Source organism: Ipomoea triloba, chromosome 9 (genome assembly GCF_003576645.1).
Source record: "Ipomoea triloba cultivar NCNSP0323 chromosome 9, ASM357664v1".
Taxonomy (NCBI): Eukaryota; Viridiplantae; Streptophyta; class Magnoliopsida; order Solanales; family Convolvulaceae; genus Ipomoea; species Ipomoea triloba.
The window spans coordinates 7,146,210-7,171,008 of record NC_044924.1 but is presented as its reverse complement, the minus strand read 5'-3'; the positions used below and the strand labels follow the sequence as shown (position 1 = coordinate 7,171,008).

General features: G+C 35.2%; 2 protein-coding genes across 2 annotated transcripts; one reads left to right on the top strand and one right to left on the bottom strand.

Moving 5' to 3' along the window:
* The first annotated feature begins 6,264 nt into the window (after nt 1–6,264).
* On the top strand, nt 6,265–11,415 carry LOC116029386. The gene is made up of 7 exons (XM_031271367.1): nt 6,265–6,539; nt 7,481–8,862; nt 9,004–9,690; nt 9,783–9,866; nt 9,969–10,044; nt 10,174–10,490; nt 10,671–11,415. The coding sequence occupies exons 2-7, from the start codon at nt 7,522–7,524 to the stop codon at nt 10,875–10,877; spliced, it is 2,712 nt and encodes a 903-aa protein (XP_031127227.1). The 5' UTR covers nt 6,265–6,539; nt 7,481–7,521; the 3' UTR covers nt 10,878–11,415.
* Nucleotides 11,416–12,524: 1,109 nt separating this feature from the next.
* Nucleotides 12,525–24,522, bottom strand: LOC116029385 (probable polyribonucleotide nucleotidyltransferase 1, chloroplastic). Its single transcript, XM_031271366.1, has 25 exons — nt 24,085–24,522; nt 23,932–24,000; nt 23,602–23,708; nt 23,474–23,516; nt 22,872–22,955; nt 22,667–22,731; nt 22,416–22,572; nt 21,971–22,027; nt 21,519–21,632; nt 20,938–21,201; nt 19,766–19,840; nt 18,717–18,830; nt 17,815–17,907; nt 16,975–17,153; nt 16,593–16,776; nt 16,008–16,055; nt 15,750–15,822; nt 15,224–15,297; nt 15,018–15,125; nt 14,830–14,924; nt 14,316–14,379; nt 14,158–14,211; nt 14,034–14,075; nt 13,469–13,904; nt 12,525–12,959 (listed from the first exon to the last, which is right to left on the bottom strand). Exons 1-24 carry the CDS (start codon nt 24,343–24,345, stop codon nt 13,536–13,538), a joined length of 2,793 nt encoding a protein of 930 aa, XP_031127226.1. The 5' UTR covers nt 24,346–24,522; the 3' UTR covers nt 12,525–12,959; nt 13,469–13,535.
* Nucleotides 24,523–24,799: the final 277 nt, after the last annotated feature.

Genomic DNA, 24,799 nt, shown 5'->3' with positions numbered 1-24,799 from the left:
ATATTCTGCAATTGCAAATAAACCGCTCCATAAATAAATTCATAATTGGCCATATTCTGCAATTGCAATTGTACATCGAACTTTCTCTATAATCTGCCACAAAATCATCATTATTTCTTCAAATAATAATGCTCCATAACCAGCCACCTAATCTGCACTATAAATACTCTTATAATCCTGAACAATGCTACCATCCATTATTTTCTTTTATTCTCTGCTATTTCTCCTTATTGTTCACTAATGGAGTCTGTTTTCGTCTCTCCCTCCAACTTATCCCAAGATGAGAAAAAACTCTATAAGGCTCCGCTTGATGCATTCTTATTTGGCCATGGAATATCAACATGCTTATTCCAAGACTTCTAGGTAAATTTCTCCTAATTGTTATTCTAATAATTTAATTATATTTAAAATCTAGGTACCTATACCTCTTTTCAAATAATTTTCTGCAGTAAACAAGTATTCCAATTTTTCTATTTCTCCCGTTATTCATTTCTCTAGAAAGATTACTCATTTCTCTCCAAGCATAAAATAGCCAGGACATTAGCACCTGTGCTTTGACAAAAAGGAAAATTCACATAAAAGAAATGCAATTACTGACCAACAAGATGACAAAGAAAAGGAAAATGAACGTACAACCAATTAACATATGATAAATATTTGCTATAGCATGGAAAGCATACCCTGAGTATGATAACTATTGGCATACACTTCTGTCACTTCATCCATGTCTGACATGTTTCTTCCTCTTGAACCATTTTTGTCAGCATACACCTTTTCAGCTGAAGGCATGGGGGAACACCTACTGTGATGCTTTGAAGATGGTTCTAAAGCAGTATGCGTATCTCTTGAAATGTCAACATCACTGTCCTACAGTAGTGTGAGGTAAAGGACATGAACCCAAATAATTGCAGAATCAAGGTGATTAACATGAAACACGAACCAAAGTTAAAACAAAAAACACAATGCATTTAATGTGTCAAAGTGGATGTTATACATATATGATGCCTTTCTTTCATGTATTTAATACTCAATTATTTCTTCATTCCTTCCATGTCATCCTCCTAATGAATTTAATGTGTCAAAGTGGATGTTATTACATTCTGCTGGATTATTCACTTTTCAAATCTACAATGATGTTTTTCCAATTGCTATATTATTTCTATTTGTAAATTGCTTTTCTGTACGTAAATGAGGAATATATGAAAACTTTGGAGATTCCGAGTAAAAACCTGAAGTTTGTTGCAGGAGTTTGTTGGATTTGTTAGCAGTAAAGCAATGGAAAATGAAAAATAGAAACTATTGTATTGATGAGTAGTGAAGATTACAGAGTGAAGAGATGGTTGTACAGAACTAAACAATGGAGAATATATACAAGGAAGATGAAGCGGATGGTTACAACTAAAGGCAATATAAAAGACGCATGTACCCCTCTACTCTTCTCTGGTAGCTTCGGTTGTATTGTATCATTCAACAGTTCCAATTGTTAAATCATCAAAAGCCCTAAAAGATGTTCAATCTGAACTTGAGAAATTAAGACAAAAGTCAGTGGTATTTTATACTACGTATTTTGCAGGCTATGAGAATGTAATTTTGTGTGATGTGGTATCATTTTCTATTTTAAAGTTTCATTATAAGGTTAAAACAGCTAAAATTTCACTACTGCCAATGAGGGGGTTAAAACGCAGGGAAAGGAAAGAAAAGAAAAAACACAGGGAAAAAGGAGCTGAAATGAAATGTGGGGAAAAATCTATGCATGTACAAATCCAGACTCAACTCAAGTGTCAGGTAAAGGGGAAAAGGAGTTGAATCATATACAAAATTTTTCTAGGTAAATAAAGGAAGAAAATTTTGCAGATCATAATATTTGAGGTCTGAATAGTTGGGGGAAATGAATATGAATCGAATCTCGTGCTTATCAAGGTATACAAAACATAATTTCTGCTAAAATAAAATTTCAGGTGTGATTCTGTGAATAGTTGGGGAAGATGAAGGTAATTCCAGTTGCTTATCAAGAGCATGTAGTACTGTTTATATTTTCTAAACAAGTACACATTACTTACAATTGTAATTGATTCAAAGTATTAAAATGTTTTTTTATAGAAGAATAAATTTCACCCATAGACTCATTGAGACTACTTCCACAGATCCTCAAGGAGCTGAAATCCAAATTACTCAAAATGAACATAAAGAAATGGTTAAATTATCTTCTGATTCTAGAACTTGAGCAAATTATTATGTTAAGAGGAAAAATCATTTTCTCTCAGCATTAATCATGTCCACACCTTGGCTTAGTTCTATACGACTTTCATAGTTCAGAGAGCAATAACAAGGCTGCCAAACTACTGATATGACTGAATAACAATTTGGATTTGCAGCAAAGTGACAGATAAGCCAGATTAGCATGATGAAAAATTACTGCAAGTTCTTAGAGTAATGTGAATTTGACAACCTAATTAAATCATTTATTGACAGGCATTCTATGTTTTAAATGGCCCTTAATAAATTTTCAAATGTGTTATTTTGAATAAGCTTTTTGTAACATGCATTTAAAAAAAAAACTATATGCCTATTTATTTACAAAAAAAAAAAATGTTTTTCATTGTCCATCACCAGTATTCAAAAAATTTATAGGTTCTCATTTTCCATTGAAAAATTAGAATTATGGTCAAACTTAACTATTTTCCAAGTAATAAAATATGAAGCTATTATCCAATTTTCCGTCATATTAAGATTATTTTGAGAGAATGAATATGCTAAATAATGCAGAAAAAAACAAAGTATTTACTACATTCTTTAGTCCAAAATAACAACAATAATAATAGAACACTTTTTTTTGTGTATCATAGACTTATCTCAAATGCCTTTTGCGATGTAAATCCATTATCATGTAATATAATGAAAAAGTCTTCAAATTCAAGATCCCATATTCCCAATTACTCAAAAAACTGAGAAATTCAAGCTAAGAAATCAGAAAAAGCTGGGATTTTATGCAATATTCAAGGAAATTACAAGTAAACAGCAGCATATAAAACACATAATATAACCTGCTGCAGATTCTTGGACTGAGAAGACACTGAGGAGAACCAAACAAAACTTCAGCATCATGAATCTGTGGTGTGCCACCATATCTCCCCCAGAAGAAGAAAGAGAACAACAGCAAAAGATCAAATCCCAAGAATCATCCCTAGACTGTCAACCGACCATTACATACAAGAATTATTATGGTAATTAAGTTAAATATTGATGGTTCAATTTATTTTTATATTCCGTAATAATTAAAGTTAAAGTATTTCTCATTTCCATATTTATTTTTGTAATAATATAATTACTTAAGTTATACGGAGTATTAAATATCGATCTTTTTAAGATAATTGTAAACAAACAAGTCATATATTATTCAATTAATTGAGTGATACTTTTGCACTAATCTTATAATCAAATAAATGTACATGTTCAATATTAGGTTTTTTAAAATATTTTATCTTTAATTTTATTATCTAAATAAATAAAAAAAAATTTATCCGTGAATCACACGGGTAATTGGACAATTATTTGCTCTAATTCAAGCAAAGAAAACATCAAAAAACATAATCAATCCAACAAATTTCATCAATTGCGCTATATAATATTCGATGTTATAATTTATATAATTGTATATCGATCCAAATATTCTTAAAATATTATAACAAATTCATTCCGTGCAACGCACGGGCGAAAATACTAGTAGATATATAATAGGACCCAATCATACCATAATTTTGTGTTTTACTCGATATCAAGTACTGTATTACACCTATCGTACTCTATATAAACATCAAATTTAATAACCCAAAATTGCAACTACCATTCTTGATTGAATTTGCAGATGGACGATCAAAGACGGAAGAACGCTTCAGCTTCATCAACTTCTATAACTTGTCTTCCGCGAGAGATACTTGTCAAAATTCTCACCGGTCTGCCTGCAAAATCTGCAGTACGATTCAGATCCAGTTGTAAATTCTTGTATTCTTACATACCGGAGCCACGATTCGCCTTCAGAATCGTTGTCGTACTCCCATCCAGTGCACTTTCTGTATTAAGTTTAAACTCCTTGAGTTACAATGAAGAAAGCCATGGATGGCTCCAAGCAGATAGTTCCCAACTTTTAGATGTACGAGGTTTAAGATGGCCGGACTACACGAGTTCCGCCGAGGGAAAGATGGTTCTGCTCAACGACAAACTATGGGGAGGCCAAGCTCTCTTCGATCTTAGTACAGGTCGGCGTATTTCTCTGCCGTCCGACCTGAATAGTATCTTCTCTATTGAGGCCGTGGGGTTTGACTCGGTTTCGGAAAGGTACAAGGTTTTCATGTCGACGAGTTTGAATCCGCATTCTGTTTTAACTGTGGATGTGGATGTGGATGAGTCATGGAGGGAGATTAAATGCTCCAATGGATATACCTATGATGCCATCAGATTATCTATTTCATACCTAATATTCCTTGGTCATCCCATAATAATGAATTGTTATTACCAAAGATAGCTGCAATGGATGTTGCCACAGAAAGTTTTATCAAGTTAATACCGTTTCCACCTGGATATCATTGGTTCCGGGATTGGAGGTGGGAGCCATGGAAGAAATTGAATGGTTGCCTGTCTTTCATTTACTTTAACATTCGTGCTACAAGAGAAGACGATGACCCGGAGAGCAAAATAGAGATATGGACGTGGGAGAGATCAATGAAGGAGGAGTGGGAGAAGCAATCGATCCTTCTTTCATTGGAGGAGAGTGAGGTGATCGAATAAGCTACTTCCCGGGGATTTGCTTCAAATTGTATGGGGGAGATTGTGTTCTTGTTTCAAAGTGAGACGATGTCTCCTTTGGTTTCAATTTATTCATTTGAAAGAGATGTTTGGAAAAAGTTTGAGATAAATGGACTTTCTAATTATAAACTTCATATCTCAAATATGAAAGGTCTTGTGCATGTAGAGGATGAGATTTCATGTTTCTTGGAATGAAGAATTTTAATTTGTTTTTCCTTGGTTGCAGATCGAATGATGGATTTAAGCTTTTGTGCTCTTAATGTTATTGAAAAGAGTATATATTCTCCAACCTCCATGATTGTTTTGCTTATTTTGACAATTATTCGAAGGTTAAATGTCATTATGTGCCAAAGACCTTATGATCTAGTGGCATTCGGTGTCCCGAAAAACACTCGAGCCTAGACTCTTTTTATAAAATTATAAAAAAATTATTAAAATCAAAATAATATGAACCTTTTATTTAAGTAATAATTTTTCCACTAACATTTTTTTTCTTTCTATTAGAGTCCTAATTTTATTAGATCTTATTAATATCGTAGATATAGATGTAATTCCTTTATTGACATGTAAAATTTTTTAATTTAATATTTACACGTTAGTTTTATTTATTAAACTCTTGGGGTCACACTTGTGTGAGACCGTTTCACGGATCCTCGGGTCGGGTCGGGTCAACGCACAATGCAAATGTCATACTTATATGTGCAAATGTCATACTTATATGCTCAAATATAATACTAAAAACGAATAAGAATAATTTTTTTGTTACTTATAATATAAAAAGTAATACATTTTTCATAATAAGTAATGTTGACAAATGCACCTTACTTATAAGGGCAAATATAATACTTTTGAGAAAAAATGTAATACTTTTAAATCGAAATGTAAAAGTAGTGTATTTTGCCTTAAAAGCATAACATTTACCCTTATAAATAACAAATTTTTTATTTCCAATTAGTATTACATTTGAGCATATAAGTATGACATTTATGCATATAAGTGTTACATTTGTATATTGACCCGACCAGACCCGTCTCATGGTGAGATGGTCTCACACAAGTTTTTGCCAAACTTTTCGAATGAAAAAATTTAAACTGAAGACTAATTATAATAAGCAAATAAAAAATAATAAAATAAAATTAAAATAGTAAAATTAAATATAATAATGTCATGTCTCAAAAAATAAAATATAACAATGTCATAATTAAGGATTACAAGTTAAATTTGTTTGAATATTGACACGAGGAGATAGACCCAACGTAACAAGAATTTGATTTAAAAAATTCGAACATATTGCAGATGATGCTCTTGTAATATACTTTCCATAAATTTCACCGCGTTAGTGTAATGCTGCTACATCACTCGCGGCACTGGTACAATTTACCGTGCTTGACGGCGCGTGCGTCACTTCCGAGTGGTTGTTGCTCTTTTAATTTTAACCCACATATATGCATACAGCGCCAACTCTCTCTCTCTCTCTACCCGCTTCGAAGCTGAACCGCAACCCGACCCGTAAACGCGACGGACCACCACCGTCACCCGCCTCCGCCATAGCCCGGCACCTCTCATTCACCCGAAACACACAGACAACGCCGTCTCTATATCTCTTATCAGTTCTTCATCCTCCCCTCCGCTTATTTCCAGAGCGATTCTGAGGCTCTGAGCACCGGCTGGCTCTTTGCTCCCACTCCCATTCTCGGAGCTGGGAAATGCAAGCTCGGAGCTGCTCTATTTTTGCGGTAAATTTGTAAATCGCTCGCGGCGTATCGGATTCATGTGGATTTTGTTTGCTCAATTTTTCTGCATTTTGGGAACCCTAACTCGAATTATTGTTACTTCAGAATGAAATGTTTTGAAAAATTGTGGTTGGTCCGTACTCGAAGAATGTATGTGTCTATCTGTATATATGAACGCGCATATATCTAACTACTACTTGAATTATTTAAATATAACTGCAACTGATCTACTTTTATACAATATATAAGGTTGTTCAATGGTGATGCTACGTGCCCCCCTACTTACATAACTGAAAATATTTTTAGATTCCAGTTTAGATAGAATACTGTATTTATTAGTTATATGGTTTATTTGACTTGCTGCTTGTTTATCAAATTTTTGCTATTCTGCTTAAGCTTAACAGTGCAATGCTTTCATTTTTTGAGGTTGGTCTGCTTGAAAGTTAAGAGATAAGAGGAAACTTTGTAATTTGCAATCGGTTTCTTTGTGAAGCTTCGGGATTCAGTTGCCATACCCTTTGTGGACCATTACATCCTCAATCATTGAGATATATTGATTTCGTTGCCTCTTATTTACTTATCCTATGAATACGGCGGGAGCACTGCTGCCTTGATGCCTGTAACTCCACCTTATGTTGGTTTTGCAAAGAAAGGGGAATCGATTCTACCTCATCTCTAAAGCACTCAGCTTTAGAAACATTTATGAACTTTTACAAACACAAACTGTGAAGTGGATGATAGAGAATACCATCATTGCAGTGAAATGAAGAATCTTTGTTGTGAAATCTTGGCAATGTTGAGTTTTTATTTTTTATCCATTTGTGATGAAATATTCTCCTCCTTTAAATCTGAAAAGCAACAAAAATTTCTTCTGGTGGTTGGATGTGATTGCTTATAGCGGATAGTACAAAATTTTCACACATCTTTTTCTTGTTTCCTTTTAGGGAGCACAAAATTCAGCAATACAGCCTGGTTGGGCCTCTAAATGGTTGGAGAGATGACATCACTTCGCTCATCTGGATATGTTGATCCTGGTTGGGAGCATGGTGTTGCTCAAGATGACAAGAAAAAGAAAGTCAGATGTAATTACTGTGGGAAGGTAGTCAGTGGTGGGATATATAGATTGAAGCAACATTTAGCTCGGCTCTCTGGTGAAGTCACCTATTGTGACAAGGCTCCAGAGGAGGTCCGCTTCAAGATGAGAGAAAATCTAGAAGGGTGTCGTTTCAGTAAGAAACTTAGACGTGTTGAATATGATGAACAAACATATTTGAATTTCCATGTTAGTGATGATGCAGAAGACGAGGATCAGATAGGATACAAGAATAAAGGAAAGCAATTGGCTAATGACAAGGGTTTGGTTATAAATTTGACTCCTCTGAGGTCACTAGGATACGTTGATCCTGGGTGGGAACACGGTGTTCCTCAGGATGAGAGGAAAAAGAAGGTAAAATGCAATTATTGCGAAAAAATAGTCAGTGGTGGTATAAACCGTTTCAAACAACATCTAGCAAGAATCCCAGGGGAAGTTGCACCTTGTAAAAATGCACCTGAAGAAGTATATCTTAGGATAAAAGAAAATATGAAATGGCACCGCACAGGAAGAAGGCATAGGCGACCTCATACTAAAGAGTTATCAGCCTTCTATATTAACTCAGATAATGAAGATGAAGATGAAGATGAAGACCATGAAGAAGAGGCAGTACATCACATGAGCAATGAGAAGCTTTTAATTGGAGATAAAAGAATCAACAGAGACTCGGGGAGGCTTTTTAAAGGGACGTCTTGTAGTAGTGTGTCTGAACCATTACTGAAAAGATCAAAGTTTGACACATTTGGGGCAAGGACACCAAAGACACCAATTCAAGCACCTGGAAAAAAAGTAAAAACAGGTTCTAACAAAAAATCCCGCAAGGAGGTCATGTCTGCAATTTGTAAGTTCTTCTATCATGCTGGAGTTCCTCCTCATGCAGCAAACTCTCCCTATTTCCATAAAATGCTGGAGTTGGTTGGTCAGTATGGACAGGATTTGGTAGGTCCTTCAAGCCAAGTGCTATCTGGAAGGTTTCTACAGGATGAAATTTTGACAATTAAGAATCATCTTGCTGAGTATAAATCTTCCTGGGCAGTCACAGGTTGCTCTATTTTGGCTGATAGTTGGCAAGATACACAGGATAGGACATTAATCAATATTTTGGTTTCTTGTCCTCGCGGGATGTACTTCGTTTGTTCTGTTGATACCACTGATGTTGTTGAGGATTCAACATATCTATTTAAGCTTCTTGATGGAGTGGTGGAAGATATGGGTGAGGAAAATGTTGTGCAGGTAACTTACCATATAATTGAAATCTATTTACCTTTTGTTTAGTTATCTTTATTCTTATTATAAGCTAACTCTGCACCATACACCTTCACCCCCAACACACATTGTTAAAAAAAAAAAAACAATAATAACTTGTCCATGCAGGTGATCACTCAGAATACACCAAGCTATCAAGCTGCAGGGAAGATGCTTGAAGAAAAAAGAAGTAATTTGTTTTGGACTCCTTGTGCTTCATATTGTATTGATAGAATGCTTGAAGACTTTTTGAAGATAAAATGGGTTGGTGAATGCATGGAAAAAGGACAGAAGATCACAAAATTCATTTACAACCGGTTCTGGTTGTTAAATCTTATGAAAAAGGAATTTACAGCGGGACAGGAACTTCTGAAACCCTCTTTCACCCAATTTTCTTCAAGTTTTACTACTGTCCAGAGTTTGCTGGATCAGAGGAATTGTATTAAGAAAATGTTTCAATCAAACAAATGGCTTTCATCTAGGTATTCGAAATCAGATGAGGGTAAAGAGGTTGAAAAAATTGTTCTGAATGCAGCATTTTGGAGGAAGATGCAGTATGTGAGGAAATCAGTTGACCCTATCTTGGAAGTGCTTCACAATATCAATAGCAATGATAGCCATACAATACCCTTTATCTACAATGACATGTACCGAGCAAAACTTGAAATCAAAGCTAATCACAATGATGACATGCGTAAATACCAACTCTTTTGGGATGTGATAGACAGTCACTGGAATTTATTATCTCACCACCCTCTCTACCTGGGTGCTTACTTTTTGAATCCTTCATACCGGTATCGCCCTGATTTTATTCCGGTAGGAGAGGATGTTTTCTTTAAAGTTAAATTTAATTCAAAATGGTTTAACTGCAGTTATATCTATTTTCAAACATGTGTGCATAATTGTAGCATCCAGAGGTTATACGTGGACTGAATGCTTGCATTGTTCAACTGGAACCAGACAACCACCGAAGAATTTCTGCATCCATGCAGGTGAGAGTTTCTGTTTCTAGCTTATCTTTGTTGCAGATGACTGATCTTGACTCTTCTGCCTTCTTTTGCTTGCTACTAAAAATATCTCAATCTTATATTCAGATATCTGATTTTAACTCTGCTAAAGCTGATTTTGGCACGGATTTGGCAATTAGTACCAGAATGGAACTTAATCCAGGTAATACTATGAATAATCTTTTGAAAATTGTTTATGCACTTCCATATGTGGAGTGAATATATGAAAATTATCCTTTTCTTCTGATTTTGAATGAAATTTGAAGTTGTTCTGACAAATAATTTCCTGTAGCTGCATGGTGGCAACAGCATGGGATAAATTGTTTAGAGCTGCAGCGTATAGCTGTACGAATACTTAGTCAAACTTGCTCATCTTTTGGGTGTGAGCATAACTGGAGTATTTATGATCAAGTGCACAGTCAAAGGCATAACTATTTGGCGCAGAAAAGATTGAATGATGTTATCTATGTCCATTATAACCTGCGACTTAGGGAACGACAGAGGAGGAAGATGTCCAGTGATCCAATTATCCTTGATAGTGTGCTGCAAGAAAGTCTGTTATATGACTGGACTGTAGAGTCAGAGAAACAAGTCCTTCAAGAAGATGAGGTACTCAATAGTCACACCATACCCTAAGCAGTTGAATTGGTTGACAGTCCCCCCAATGTTGCTATAATATTTCCTTCTCTATTTGTTGTGATTCAACGATCCTAATCTATTTATGTCACAATGATTCTTCCATCTAAACTTCTCTTGGCAGTATTGATCAAAATCTTATTTCTAATGCAGGAAGTTCTTTATAGTGAAATGGATCTTGGTGAATATGATAATGATTTCATGGAGCATGAAGGTGGAAACGGCGAGTGTAGCAAGGGGTCAATGGAAATGGTGACTCTAGCTGGCATTGCCGGACCTCTGGAAGTTAATCCTGGGAGAGCAAGTGATGATGATGATGATGCTGATCTCAATTTTCTAGATGATGATATAAGCGAGTAGTATCTACCCTTTCAACTGACATCATGAGATCGGTATCCAGCTTCCAACTCAAACCCAAACAGGAATGATTTGGTAGTTGAATTCGTTTGGTAACACCCTTGTCTAGAAAGTCTTACATTGCCTACCCAATGAAGTCCAATATCACCCATAGAGGAGAGAAGAAACCGGCAAGTCGAAGCTCACATTTAGAGGTCCAATTTTGGACTATAAAGTTGGCAGCTATTTAGAGAGCCTTGTTTTCAGTCACCTGAAGAGGAAACGTGCAAAGCTCCTGGAAATATGATGAGTGCATGCATGAGAGTTTTTTGTTGGAGATGTGGCCTGTATGCAAGGGAGATGATTACCTTTAAAAAAATTGCATGAAAGAAACAAAGAAAGAAAGCTTGTAGAAGAAGAATACAGAGAGGTATGCTCCCTGGTTTTGTTGTTGTAATAACCTGTGAATTCAACTCTCCCAAGCTTTGAAGAATAACGAGGCTGCTGACATGCTTATGCTGTCATTACTTTTGCTTGCAATGCAAACCCAGTTCACCATAAATAGAGTAATCAATGGGCTTTTTGGGCCCAAATCTTTTTTTTTTTTTTTTTTTTTTANCAATAGTCACACCATACCCTAAGCAGTTGAATTGGTTGACAGTCCCCCCAATGTTGCTATAATATTTCCTTCTCTATTTGTTGTGATTCAACGATCCTAATCTATTTATGTCACAATGATTCTTCCATCTAAACTTCTCTTGGCAGTATTGATCAAAATCTTATTTCTAATGCAGGAAGTTCTTTATAGTGAAATGGATCTTGGTGAATATGATAATGATTTCATGGAGCATGAAGGTGGAAACGGCGAGTGTAGCAAGGGGTCAATGGAAATGGTGACTCTAGCTGGCATTGCCGGACCTCTGGAAGTTAATCCTGGGAGAGCAAGTGATGATGATGATGATGCTGATCTCAATTTTCTAGATGATGATATAAGCGAGTAGTATCTACCCTTTCAACTGACATCATGAGATCGGTATCCAGCTTCCAACTCAAACCCAAACAGGAATGATTTGGTAGTTGAATTCGTTTGGTAACACCCTTGTCTAGAAAGTCTTACATTGCCTACCCAATGAAGTCCAATATCACCCATAGAGGAGAGAAGAAACCGGCAAGTCGAAGCTCACATTTAGAGGTCCAATTTTGGACTATAAAGTTGGCAGCTATTTAGAGAGCCTTGTTTTCAGTCACCTGAAGAGGAAACGTGCAAAGCTCCTGGAAATATGATGAGTGCATGCATGAGAGTTTTTTGTTGGAGATGTGGCCTGTATGCAAGGGAGATGATTACCTTTAAAAAAATTGCATGAAAGAAACAAAGAAAGAAAGCTTGTAGAAGAAGAATACAGAGAGGTATGCTCCCTGGTTTTGTTGTTGTAATAACCTGTGAATTCAACTCTCCCAAGCTTTGAAGAATAACGAGGCTGCTGACATGCTTATGCTGTCATTACTTTTGCTTGCAATGCAAACCCAGTTCACCATAAATAGAGTAATCAATGGGCTTTTTGGGCCCAAATTTTTTTTTTTTTTTTTTTTTTTTAATTTTTCCCTTTTTCTGGGAAAAGATGATTTGCTCCATTTTTTTTTTCTTGGTACGTATCTAGATGTTCGCGGCCATAAATAAAATCAGTTAACAATGATAACAAAAACTGTCAGAGTATAATGACAACTCTATAGAACTCAATATTGTTAACAGACACTGCCAGACTTGAAGCAATCACAATTAGTTCTTCCAAACTCCCTTGACATAACACATAAAGACACCTCAAGTAATTTGGCTTCTCTATTTTAATACAGTTCACCTGAAATTGGCTTCCAATGTATGATGCCTGAGATTTCTCCATCCATGAGCCTACTCAACGACGACAAAAGCTTATCAAAATGCACAACACGGAGAATATATATTTCCAATGAGTGATCCATGGTGTATCCATTTTCCCGATCATTGTCGTACGAAAATAACTCACTTCATATGGCAACTGCCCCTTCCGCTCAAGTCAATACACACTTGCCTTTCATATGGTGGTTCTGTCAAGGTCCAGTTATGAATTCCTGAGACAAGATAATTTATGTTAAACGTTACTCAGTTTGTTGTTTTCATGATAACACAGACTTATTAATTAGAAGTAAAAAATGCAGGTATTCCCAAATCACAACTCCATAGATCAGTGAATTTAGGCATGTAATAAGCCACCTATTAATAAGAAACAACTAGTGAAATCTTTTGATGTAATAGACCGATATTTCTTGTTGCTTCTAGATTATATTATGCTCCTCTGTTTTCATCTCTAAAACTTATGCATAGTATTTACTAGCTATCCGGGAACAAAAGATCTGTCTATTGCTAAAAGTTAGAGAAACACTAAAGGTGGTAGTTCAAGGAAAATTAGAGAACAAGCATAGCTGACGGAAAAGTAAAATAAAATAAATTTATTTTTTTTTAAAAACGAAGTTTAAAGTCCACTGGTTACTGGTTAGATTCCCTATGCATTAACAAGATTAGTAGGGATGACCACATGAATCCCATAAAAACCTTATAATTGGATAAATGCAGTTCATACCTTCATTTGCTGAAAGGGAAAATCATCCACTGCATCAGAAAAAAGGAGTGAAACATAGAGCAGATTGCTAGCCAACTTTGGCCTCTCCATTCACCAGTGCACCTTCACTTTTACTGGAGACTGATTTATCACTTCCTTTCATTGCCTTGTCTTTGTCAGTATTTTGCCCATCCTTCACAGGGCTGACGGATTTCTTGGCAAATTCCTTGGGTGGCTTTTTATTTTCTAATGTGGAATTCTTATCCTTAGCTGGATTAGCATTCGCCATTTCTAAAGCATCCTTTGACGCACTTGACTTAGTTTTACTTTTCTCAAGAGATTTCTGTGAAACAGAAGTGTCCTTTGCAAGGCTAGCAGCTTGTTGCTTGGGTTTCTCTGGGTCAGGATTGGGCAACAAGGCACGACGGCTTAACCTAAGTTGTCCTTTGTCATTGATCTGTAATCAAGCATGTAAGTTTTAGAATAGGATATGGAAATCACAAGTTAACATCCAATTCTGAAAATTTATGAGGTCTAGGAAACCAAAACTAGAAGTTATTCAAGCATTCATAAATACAACTGCAACCTCAATAAGTTTGACGTCAACACGGTCTCCTACTTTAACCACCTGAAACAGTGAAGAAATAGATCACCTACTTGTACAACTATGTGTTTAAATTGCAAAACAACCTAGGTTAGAGAGGACTTACATCTTCCGCTTTAGCCAGCCAACTTTCACTCAACTCACTAATATGGCATAGTCCCTAACATTAAAAAAGTGTAGATGAGCAATTTCCAGAGTACAGAAGAAGAGATCCACTAAGTTTGTCTTGTAAGATCTAATCCTAAAATGCATAGCAGTACATACCTCTCGTCCAGGGGAAATCTCTATGAAAACTCCATAAGGAGCAATTGACTTTATCTCACAGTTCCTGGTTGAGGCAAGACAGAAGAATACCAAAAAAGAAAAGGGGAAAAAAGCACACAAATTAGTAGATTGAACTAGTAGTCTAGTACTCCCTCCCATCCCATTTTATCTGTATTAGTTTGAAATAAGTGTATTGTTAAATAGTTAAAAGTACACTGAAGATAAGTATCATGGGACACATAAGCATTTAAAGTGTTAATTATGATACTCTAAAATTAATGATTAGATTTAGGGAAGAAGTTTCTGCCTTTAAAAATTGCAAAAGTATAATAAGGCAAGTAGGAAAATAATTTCTGGCAGAGAGGGTTTTTAATTAAGAAACTGTGGCACCTAAAAATTGCATTAAAAAAAAACGTTTCTCATAAAAAGTTTATAATGCATAACAGCCAAACAAATATTCTTTCGCCTTGTGAATAAATCTGTATACACTAGAAAGATGGCCACAAAAGAATACCTGTATATGTCACCAACAGTTGGAACAATTACGAGATTACTGATAATGGCTTTGGCCCTTTCCAAAGTTGTCAAATCTTTTGCAGTTATCTTCACCTGCAAATAGGCAGATGTGAGACTCATAAGCTTGTAGGATTGATCTTCTAGTGGGAAGCAGAAAATTTTAAATGAGATATTTCTCTTGCTTACAACTCCATCATCTTGTGTCTCAATAGCTTCAACCCCTGTTTCTTCAATAATGCTCTTCACTCTTTTCCCACCGGAACCAATAATGAGGTTTATTTTCTCGGGTTTGATCTATGGAATCAATAAATTAGGGAGGGAACTAAATGATAAGGTATATATATATATATATATATATATATATATATATATATATTTTATCAAGAACAAACCTTCATCACATGAATTATTGGAGCGTATTTTGAGAGCATTTTTGAAGGAGGTGGTGAGCATTTTGACATCTCAGCTGATGAATATAAAATAGAGGAGCAAGTAAGCAACTGTACAGTGGAAAGATTCAAGTAACATGGAGATTGAATGAAAAGGGAAAACACATGCACATGATATAACACCACCACCATTGCTGCCTTGAAACTAGTAAGCATCTAAAAAATTCTAGACTCTATTCAGTGACACTAATGAATACAATTGTTGCAGAAAGAATATAAGACTACTAGTAAGTCATTACTTTTAAACCCAAAGTAACTAAAGTATAAAATCCAGTGACTTTAGGCACACAAGGAATTCTAAAACAAGTCAGGAGCTTATCTTTAAACATCCAAAACCTTTTCCCCTTTTTAGATAAGTTATTAATGGTGAAAAAAAAAAGCACCATTTGTTTCCATTGATCAATGTTTCAATCTATTCATGTCAAGAGAAATGTTAGGAAGCACTAATACTACATGAGGGGAAAGTTACCAAGCAGTTTTTTTCGACCATCTTTCGCTTGTAAGAGAGCCTGCTTCATGATTGGTAATGTAATTCCTGCCACCTTTCATGACATGAGAAATAAGTTAAAGAGGTGAAAAGGACTAGCCAATCACAAAGTAGCTGCTAGAGAAAAATAAGACCTTTCAAGTTTCAACCGCTATCAAATAAACCTAAGTCCATCTGAGCTAGACGAATGAGCTAATCAGTTTCAGATGATCAAAGAGTAAGAACAAATAGAATGGCAACCTTTATATCCATTTGGAATGCGGTGATGCCATCGGCATTTCCAGCAACCTGCAGTACACCAAAATTGTAATTTATTTAATATAGCTTTCTGATGTACAATTTATAATCATAGAAATCAAATGTATATGGTGTATATATATATATCCATTACACCCAGATGGGCACAAGTTATTCATTACTGTTACCTGAAACATTAATATAAGAATCCCCAAAAATATGCAGAAGTTCAAAGAAAGAATGACTGTAGTACAATAAATTTATCCCCCCATCAAGTCACACTAATGCCAATTTTGTTCAATTAATAATTATTATACAAATGCATTATTTGGCATGGTGTTAGTGTTACTAATATGGCAATTGCAAGTTTGCAACAGATTGGCACAGATTACTTGGCATCAATGTCTCCACAGTTTTGCTGACTCTTATACAGAGCTAAGGGTAGTGATCCATATGAAAGATACAAGGTTCTATGAATGTGATTGCAATTACCCATAAATCTTTGGAACATAAGTGCTCAAAGTATTGAAGCATTTTGTCCAAGAAAGTGACAAACAAACATAAGCATAGGTAGATACAAGATAGCACCTTAAAATCCATATCGCCTGATGCATCCTCTGATCCAGTGATGTCTGAGAGAATTAGTGGAGTTCCATCTCCCCCAAATTCTTTAGTGTCCAAAACCAAACCCATGGCTATACCAGCAATAGAGTACTTTACAGGAACACCAGCATCCTGCAATGCTAAGCACCCCCCACACACAGATGCCATACTGTCACATAGAAATAATAGATGGTTACATGAAGACAAGATCATGAATTCAAGAAGAGGTTTTTAAGATCTACTCTCCCCACAGCAGGAAATTAGTCATTGAATAGGATCAAGACAGTAGAATAAACATGTTATGTAAATATAAATAAATACACACACACACATGTACATCATTAAGTAAAGTCTGCAAAAACTCTACCTTGACGAGCCATTGCTTTCAGTTATAGTACTCTCAACACGTACTGTATAAGGAAAATCATCGTCAGAAGGCAATATAGGCTCTAATGCTCTTTCTGCCAGCATTCCATGACCAATCTCCCTCCTAGATGGTGCTCCCACCCGTCCAACTTCACCAACGCATGAAGGCGGAAACGAGTACTAGGTAACATCCAAGGAAAAAAAGTGTTTTACTTAGAAACGCTATTCAAAGAACATAATTTGATCAGAGAAGATATGGGTGAGGAAAAAAACAAGAAATTCAGATATCTAATAAGAAACTAACAGCAACATCAATGAGGTCCAGCAAAAAGCAGAGGGAACAAGATAAGAAGTAGTTATGGACCAAAAAATTTTGCAATAATCTCCTAGTATTGGAATATTCAAATAAAATGGAGGAATGAAGATATAACTTAAAAAGTAAAAATAAAATAAACTGAAAAACCTATTTTAAAAAAAAAAAAAAAAAAAAACAAGGTGAAGATCTGTCTGGAAGCTTTCTAGTTGTTACTTCTATATATGGTGATGGATATGCAGCAACTCAAAGAAAGTGAAAGACAAAGGAACTGGCAAGGATTGAGTAAACTACAGACTGGCCATAAATTTGACTTGGAGTACTGTTTAAGCATAAACTAGAACAGTAGAACTAAAAAAAAAACACCCTGAAGAACACAGATTCAGAACAGTGAAACTCAAACGTTAGTTGAAAAATCACGCAACACTTTGGTGATTTAACCATCTAATACTTATCAAACAAAAATAGGCATCTAATTGCACAAACAAGCATCAGAATAAAAAGCATAAACATTTGTAAAAATGATACCTGGAGATAGAATCTCTTATATTCATCTTCATCAACAAGGTTGTCAATTTTTTGTGCCATTTGTTTGTCACCAAGTGTAACCACTGCTAAGGACTGAAACCAAAGGCAGTGAAAATAATTGGAAGAAAAAATTGAAAAATAAGGCAAGATAGATTTTCCCAAAGGAATGAACTCAAATTAACCACTTGATGGTCAACAGATGAGATCATCACTTTTCTATCAGCAACCTATCAATGAGAAATGCTTTGTCCATCATGTAAATCAAACAATAACCACCAACCGAATATATTGCAACACTAGAGAAACATTAAAATTAAGTTATCCAACATGCTGAGTTATCACATTTGAGGTATAGACTATGTAGTTAGATTCAATACAGACCCAATTCCCAACAGATGATTTTAAAGAAATGCAACAAGAATATAATTATTATTATGAAAGAATGTCATTAAGTACCAAACTGCTCTAAAGCAATAACAGGTTATTAGATAGTGCTGGAAACTGAACTGAAAATTGAAATGCAAATACAGCATTTTACACTTTCTGAGAATTATAGGGCTAAATTGATTGACCAATTAATAAATTCTTCACTTCATATGCATATGGAATACATTGTAATACACATTAGATATTATTTGTACACACATTTTTATGTACATATATCCACTAGTAGATGAGTATATTTATGTATACACATATATAACCCATGTTGTGAGTGTTACACCTTTGAGCACCATATTACAGTACTAAATTGATTAGCAGTTAGCATGTAAATCCTGTTAGAAAAGTAAAGACATTTGTACATTTCACGCATCTAAAAAAACACAGCAGACAGCCAGATAGCAGATGCAAGACAAATTTGATACAAATTGTTGAGAACTTGAGACCAAACAAATATCCACCTGCGTTTCTCCTCGGGTAAAAAGAGCACTTCCATGTGCTCTAGGAAGTAGTCCACAGCACGAATTGATTGGCCGTAACTCCTGAGAAGTTCTTCCATCACTTCTCTTCCCACCCTGTACACCAAACAAATAAACACATCAGAATACAATACATTTTTTTAAAAAAAAAAAAAAAAAAAAAAAAAAAAAAAAAAAAAAAAAAAACATTGATTCCAGTATGATTCCAATTGATTGAATTAGACCTATGAACAGGAATCTGAGAGCCCTATGAAGCTTAAGGAAACAACTTAAAAAGATTCTCTCATCACTAATTGATAATGAATTCTAAAGTTTTGATTGTTCTATCTGCATAATTAACATATGGATCTATTAGGCAAAGGATATGCAAGATATATGAGTTATGATAAATGGATAAAACTATGAAGCATCCACACATAGGCAAAAAGGAGCCATCTGAGTACCAAGATTACAACATAAGCAAATTTACTGGCTAGACATTGACTATTAATTGATGACTAAACATTGACTGTTATTTGAAGGCTATGCAAAATTGCAAATGTGTCTACAATCAATCATTACATCTGCAAGAGTCAATCAAGCTAGCCTGTACAAATTTTAAGCTTGTCCCTTTGCCCAAAATTATTGCCAGTACTAAAACTTAAAAACCCATCCTTTTATTTATTTTACACAACACAATAAGAGGTAGAATAATTTGGTCCTTTTCTTTATGGAAATTATATTAATTGCACCTCAAAGAGTATAATGATTAATAGAGAAGGAACATTTCAGTATCAAGTCTAAAACTATTCACTTTCCCTCAACAGAGATAATATGTAAAGATAGGTCATAGATTCTTTTTCTTTTTTGCACTTCAGCATTAAATAAACCAAATGGGCAAAATCTTGTGATTCTCAAAACCCCAATTGGAGAAAAAGAAGACCTTCCATTCTAGAAACAGTCACTTCACAAAATCAGTATAAAAACAAGGTGTCAGTTTTCTTGAAAATCTAATTTGAACAGAGTTTTCTACACGTTTCATGAAACTTCACCTCCACAATCCGCTTGCGCAAAAATTTGGATGTAACCTCTTTAAATACCAGCTTCACATCAACCTCTGAATATAACTGAAAATGAAAAATGAAACACGGCTTTAGGAAATTAATAGAAGAACAGTCATTTATGGATGAACATAGAACTAACAGGAAAAAAATGCTAGTAACCTATGTTTTCAATGAGCATATTTATTATTTAAAATGGAATATCAATCACTTAAATTAATATAGCATGTCTGCATTCATCCCAAAAATTCATAATGACTTGAACATGGAAAATTTTGTTAAGGTTTCTTTAAGGGTAGTACACTAGTTCCTGGGGGATATTAATCAACCAAATAGGATATTTAAGCAAAAGATTAAAGATCAGGAATTTAAGTATACCATCTATTCTCAAATGCTTGATATCTGACTTAGTAGAAGACTTGCAAAAGGCAAACTCCCAATGAGTTCTTATTAGATTACAACCTCTATTGGTAGTGTAAGGAGAAAATATGTTTCAAACAAAGAAGCATTAAATTAACCTTGGAACACCTCACAGAAAATGCATAATGGTTGTTTACAAAAACCTCTTTATATAACAAGGGCCTTTCAGACTAGGTAGATCATCTCCCATCCCCACCTAAGTTCCATATGTAGACAGCCTTATAAAGCATATCACCGTCAGTTGAAGTGTCTAAAATTTATAATTCACAGTATAAGAGTGGCGCAACAAGATGCAGACTGATCTACATTAACAAATGAATATGCTATAGATTGCCTTTGGACACCCTATTAAACCTGCTAGTTCTGGATTTGGGTTTACACAAATTTACTTTAACTGATATTCTCATAAGATAGAAGTGCAGATTGTATACATAACAACATTGAATGCTTATTGTAGGGCTTAAAAGTATGTTAAGATGAAAACCACATGAAACATTTGATGTTTTTCTTTATTCACAAACTTATTGGTGATATAGAAACTTAGTTGGCATATTATCATGTACTAATTTTACTTATCACATCAATTATGTCTCTGTTGATGCTAAGCAATGTTAAGGCTCTGATACCAAAATGTTGTTCAAGCCTTCAAGGTAAAACTAGAGAATTATCTTACCAAACTCATTTTAAACACACAAGTGAATTAAGAAAGTAGGAAATTAAGAACCAAAAACTCTGAGTACTACCAAGGGAATGGATTTCCTTCCAACCGGCTTTATGTGAACATCACCTTCATCAACTTCACCATCAACAACAACTTCTTCATCCTCATCTTCATCTTCCAACAAATCTGGTATCAGTTCATTCGATACAAACTCCTCCATCTTGCTAACATAGCCCTTTTCTGAAAGTATACTTTTAACCTTAGACTCCAATAACGCTAGTGCCTTCCTTCTAGGAATCTTGTTTTTTATTTGTAGCACTTCCACTAATTCTGTACCAACAATTTCCTGGAGAAACATGTAAACATTTACATAATGAAGGGTATGTCCAGTGACTTTGAGAACACAAACTGAAGGACCAGGTGAAAAAAACAAGAACATTAAAGCATAGTTCAAAAGATTAAAGACAAAATAAATAAAATGGTATAAACAGAAAACAAAAATACTAAACGGTAAAAAACATATAATAACAATTATAATTTTCTCTAAGGGAAAGAAATGACACTATGACAAAAATGTCTAAGATTTAAAATAGACAGAAAAATAAGTTGCACTCTCTGAAAACAAGAATGACATGAGTCTCCTTGAGAAGATTTAGTACATACTTCAACTAAATTATAGAGTTCTGGAGGAGGTAACTTGATTGCATCAAGCATTTTTGGCTTTCCACAATTCTTCACTAAAGCTTCAACCTCCTTGCATATGGCCTGTACAGCATCCTGAAATGGTGAACATTAAAGAGTTTAGGCAATCATGACCTTCCTGCATATATTGCTTTTAACAGTTGTCAGTTTATAAGCAACTACTTTGTATCTACTTGTAGCACAAAAGAGCAATTCCAATCAGAAGAACTTTCAAGAGAAATGTTAACAGCTCCAGACAAGAAACGCAAAATGAAGAGTATTTTAAGCAACATACCTAAGGAGAATCTTAATGGATACCATATAGTGTTCAACTAATGAGCAAACAATACCAAGAATCTCAAGAAAGAAAACACAGAATGTGGCAAAAATATGTGAAGTGATACTAAAATAGCTCTAAACTTAACATAAACTACCTGTCCCACTTGTACAGCTTCAAGCAACTTTTCCTCAGGAAGAAAATCACAGTATCCCTATAACAATAAAATATTAGAGGCTAGATTCAACATAAATGAGTAAGAAACTAAATATATAATAGCATCAACTAGAGAAAGCATATTTGGGCAATCAGTGAGCTGCTGATGCATTAACAGCAACTTCATTTCTTAATCATTGCAACAGGTTGTTTCATTAGAAAGATTAGAGTCTTTTAGAAGCTACATCTTGGTCATGAATAACAAGCAACACCATGTTCACGGTAGAATACAAGAGATTCTCAAGGGAATTACAGGAAAGATAAGAAGGGGGAGAAAAAGCATGAACTGATATATTATCACAGAATTTCACAACAACCCTCACTGTGTGACTAGAAAAATTACCATGCATCTAACATAACTAGGTATCTCTGTAATGCAAACCAACCTCAATCATCAATATTGCATCATCTGTGCCTGCTAGTAACAAATCCAACTTTGATTCCTCCATCTCCTCAGTGGTTGGATTTACAATGAACTTGTCACCAATAAGACCAATTCGGACTCCAGCAATGGCCTTTGAATTTGGTACTTCTGATATGGCCCTGTAGCATTCAAACTATTTGAGATGAAGTGATTCAACACACAACTAATCTGAAAAGGTAAATCCATTGAGGGCATTAAAGACAAGTTGCTTACATGGCAATTCCAGCAGCTGTCAATGCCAAAGAATCAGGGGGGTGCAAACCATCATAACTTAATACCTGCAACTCATGGGAGCCATGGTAGTTAAAGATGGCATATAAGGTACATAATGTTTGAATAAGATAAACATGTTACGTTACAGATGTAACATGCATTAAAATTGCAGAAATATGTTCTCTATGAAAGGAAAAGTGTATACCCAAGAAAGTACTTGAACTTCATGGTAGAATCCCTTAAGCATAGTTGGCCGTAGAGGTCGATCTATCAACCTACAAATGTGAACCTGCAAGAATGAAGTACTTTAAAATAAATAAATAAATCTTACATATCAAAAATAATAAAAATTTTGGGATGTATTTCAAGCCAATTGATTGCTAATTTTGTTGAGTCTTCTTAGAACAGGTTCATTTAGGGAACTTGTGATTCAACCAGCCAGTGTACTACCTGAATCAGATTGAGTGCTTATTTTATAGGCATGCAGAGTCGCATGTATTTTATAGTGATTTTTTTCCACCCTAAAGTTCTTCTTGTAAAAAGAAATATGACAGTAATGAAATACTCTGATGATGGGAAAACAAACATGCACAGCAATTAAAAAAGGCATCAATTTCATGTAGTGTAATGACAGAACATAGAATAAGTAAATGAAGTATTATTGAGCAGAACTATAGGTAGAAGAACATAAGTGCAACTAAACACTTGCAGATCCAAAGAAACTGTAGCAGTGATTACATATAATATGAAGATAAGACGGGTCACTGGGAAACAGTCAAAATTAGGAGATTCTGCAAAATGTAGTACCTCGTGATCCTTTGCTCTCCCTTCTCGTTTGAAAAATCCTCCACTGGAAATGGCAGTGTTTGTTTGTAAATGTAACTTCATACAAAACCATACATAGGAAAATAGAAAGAATAGGAAGTGAGACCTACCTGGTGCGACCAGCTGCCGAAAATTTTTCTTGATATTGAACAGATAAAGGGAAGAAATCAGAAGGCTCGCTTGGATCATCAGCTAAGCATACAGTTGTATAGATAATCTGGAGAACATTTTTTGAAGTCTTTCCATGAGAAAATGACTCCAATATTTTTTCCAACCGTTCAAAATCCAAATATACTGAGAGATACACGTAAATACTCAACCAATGCAGTATAAGGAAAAATCCAGAAGCGCAGAAATATGTTGCAAAAGCATTCACTTCCAAACAGAGCAAATAATTAAAACAAAACCAAGTAAGCAATCCCAATTGGGAGAAAACTCACAGTTTCCCCATCCGTTACAGTAACTGCGCCACTAGCTTGCCTGCCGATATGACCTGTCTCAACCGTTATCTGCAAGAGGTAACCAAAATATCAGTAAAAGATCAGAATTCACGAACCTATCCTGGAACGAAATTGAAACAGAAAAATACTGACATAACGGTCTCCAACAGGAATCCTGACTGAATAGGGGCGGGGCAGGGAGACAGGAGAGGCAGAAACCGACGAAGACGACGCTGCGTCCGAAGTAGCTCGAACAGCCAACTGATAACATAGCTTGCCGCTCTTTCTTCTTCTAGTCGGAGCTCTTCTTCTTGCAATGGAGGAAGGCGTGAGTTGCAGAGGAAGGAATCTGTAGCGAGCTGTGGTAGGCGTGAAGTGCAGAGGCCGGCCATGGAAGGTAGGGTTTGCCAACATTTCTTCCACTTAACGAGAGTGACAGTAGTGAGAGCGTGAGGAATGGAACTTATCCGTTTTGTTACAGTGTCTGGAACGGTGGATAGCAAAGAAATGTGTATCGTGTTTATATATAGTCGCTAAATCCAGGCTGCCAGTTCAAGTGAGGCGCGACGAAAACCTTTTGTCCATCACTCCATTGCCCGCTATAATATCACGTACGGGAGAGGCGCCCTACAATTAGTAGGGGATACTTGGATGTTCTAGGCTTCTAGCCAAGTTTAACTGGATATTAGGCATCAAACTCTTCCCTTTATACCGGAGGTGGTGGGTTCAAGCTTTGGAGGTAATACTGACTCTTGTGTTTAAATAAGTTGAGAAAGTAGTTATGAACAGATACTGTATTGTAATAGAGTTAGTAGTATTCAAAAAAAAAAAAAAACTGAATATTAGGCAAATTTAAAAAACGGTAAAA

What these genes read in the sequence shown, in the direction of transcription:
- LOC116029386 (XM_031271367.1), top strand. Translation starts at nt 7,522, where the DNA reads ATGGTTGGAGAGATGACATCACTTCGCTCATCTGGATATGTTGATCCT. An exon ending in GTGAGGAAAATGTTGTGCAG is followed by an intron (nt 8,863 to 9,003) that starts GTAACTTACCAT and finishes TTGTCCATGCAG; the next exon opens with GTGATCACTCAGAATACACC. An exon ending in CAGAATGGAACTTAATCCAG is followed by an intron (nt 10,045 to 10,173) that starts GTAATACTATGA and finishes AATTTCCTGTAG; the next exon opens with CTGCATGGTGGCAACAGCAT.
- LOC116029385 (XM_031271366.1), bottom strand. Translation starts at nt 24,345, where the DNA reads ATGTTGGCAAACCCTACCTTCCATGGCCGGCCTCTGCACTTCACGCCT. An exon ending in TCGGCAGCTGGTCGCACCAG is followed by an intron (nt 23,517 to 23,601) that starts GTAGGTCTCACT and finishes TGCCATTTCCAG; the next exon opens with TGGAGGATTTTTCAAACGAG. An exon ending in AGATTTCCCCTGGACGAGAG is followed by an intron (nt 14,212 to 14,315) that starts GTATGTACTGCT and finishes TTTTAATGTTAG; the next exon opens with GGACTATGCCATATTAGTGA.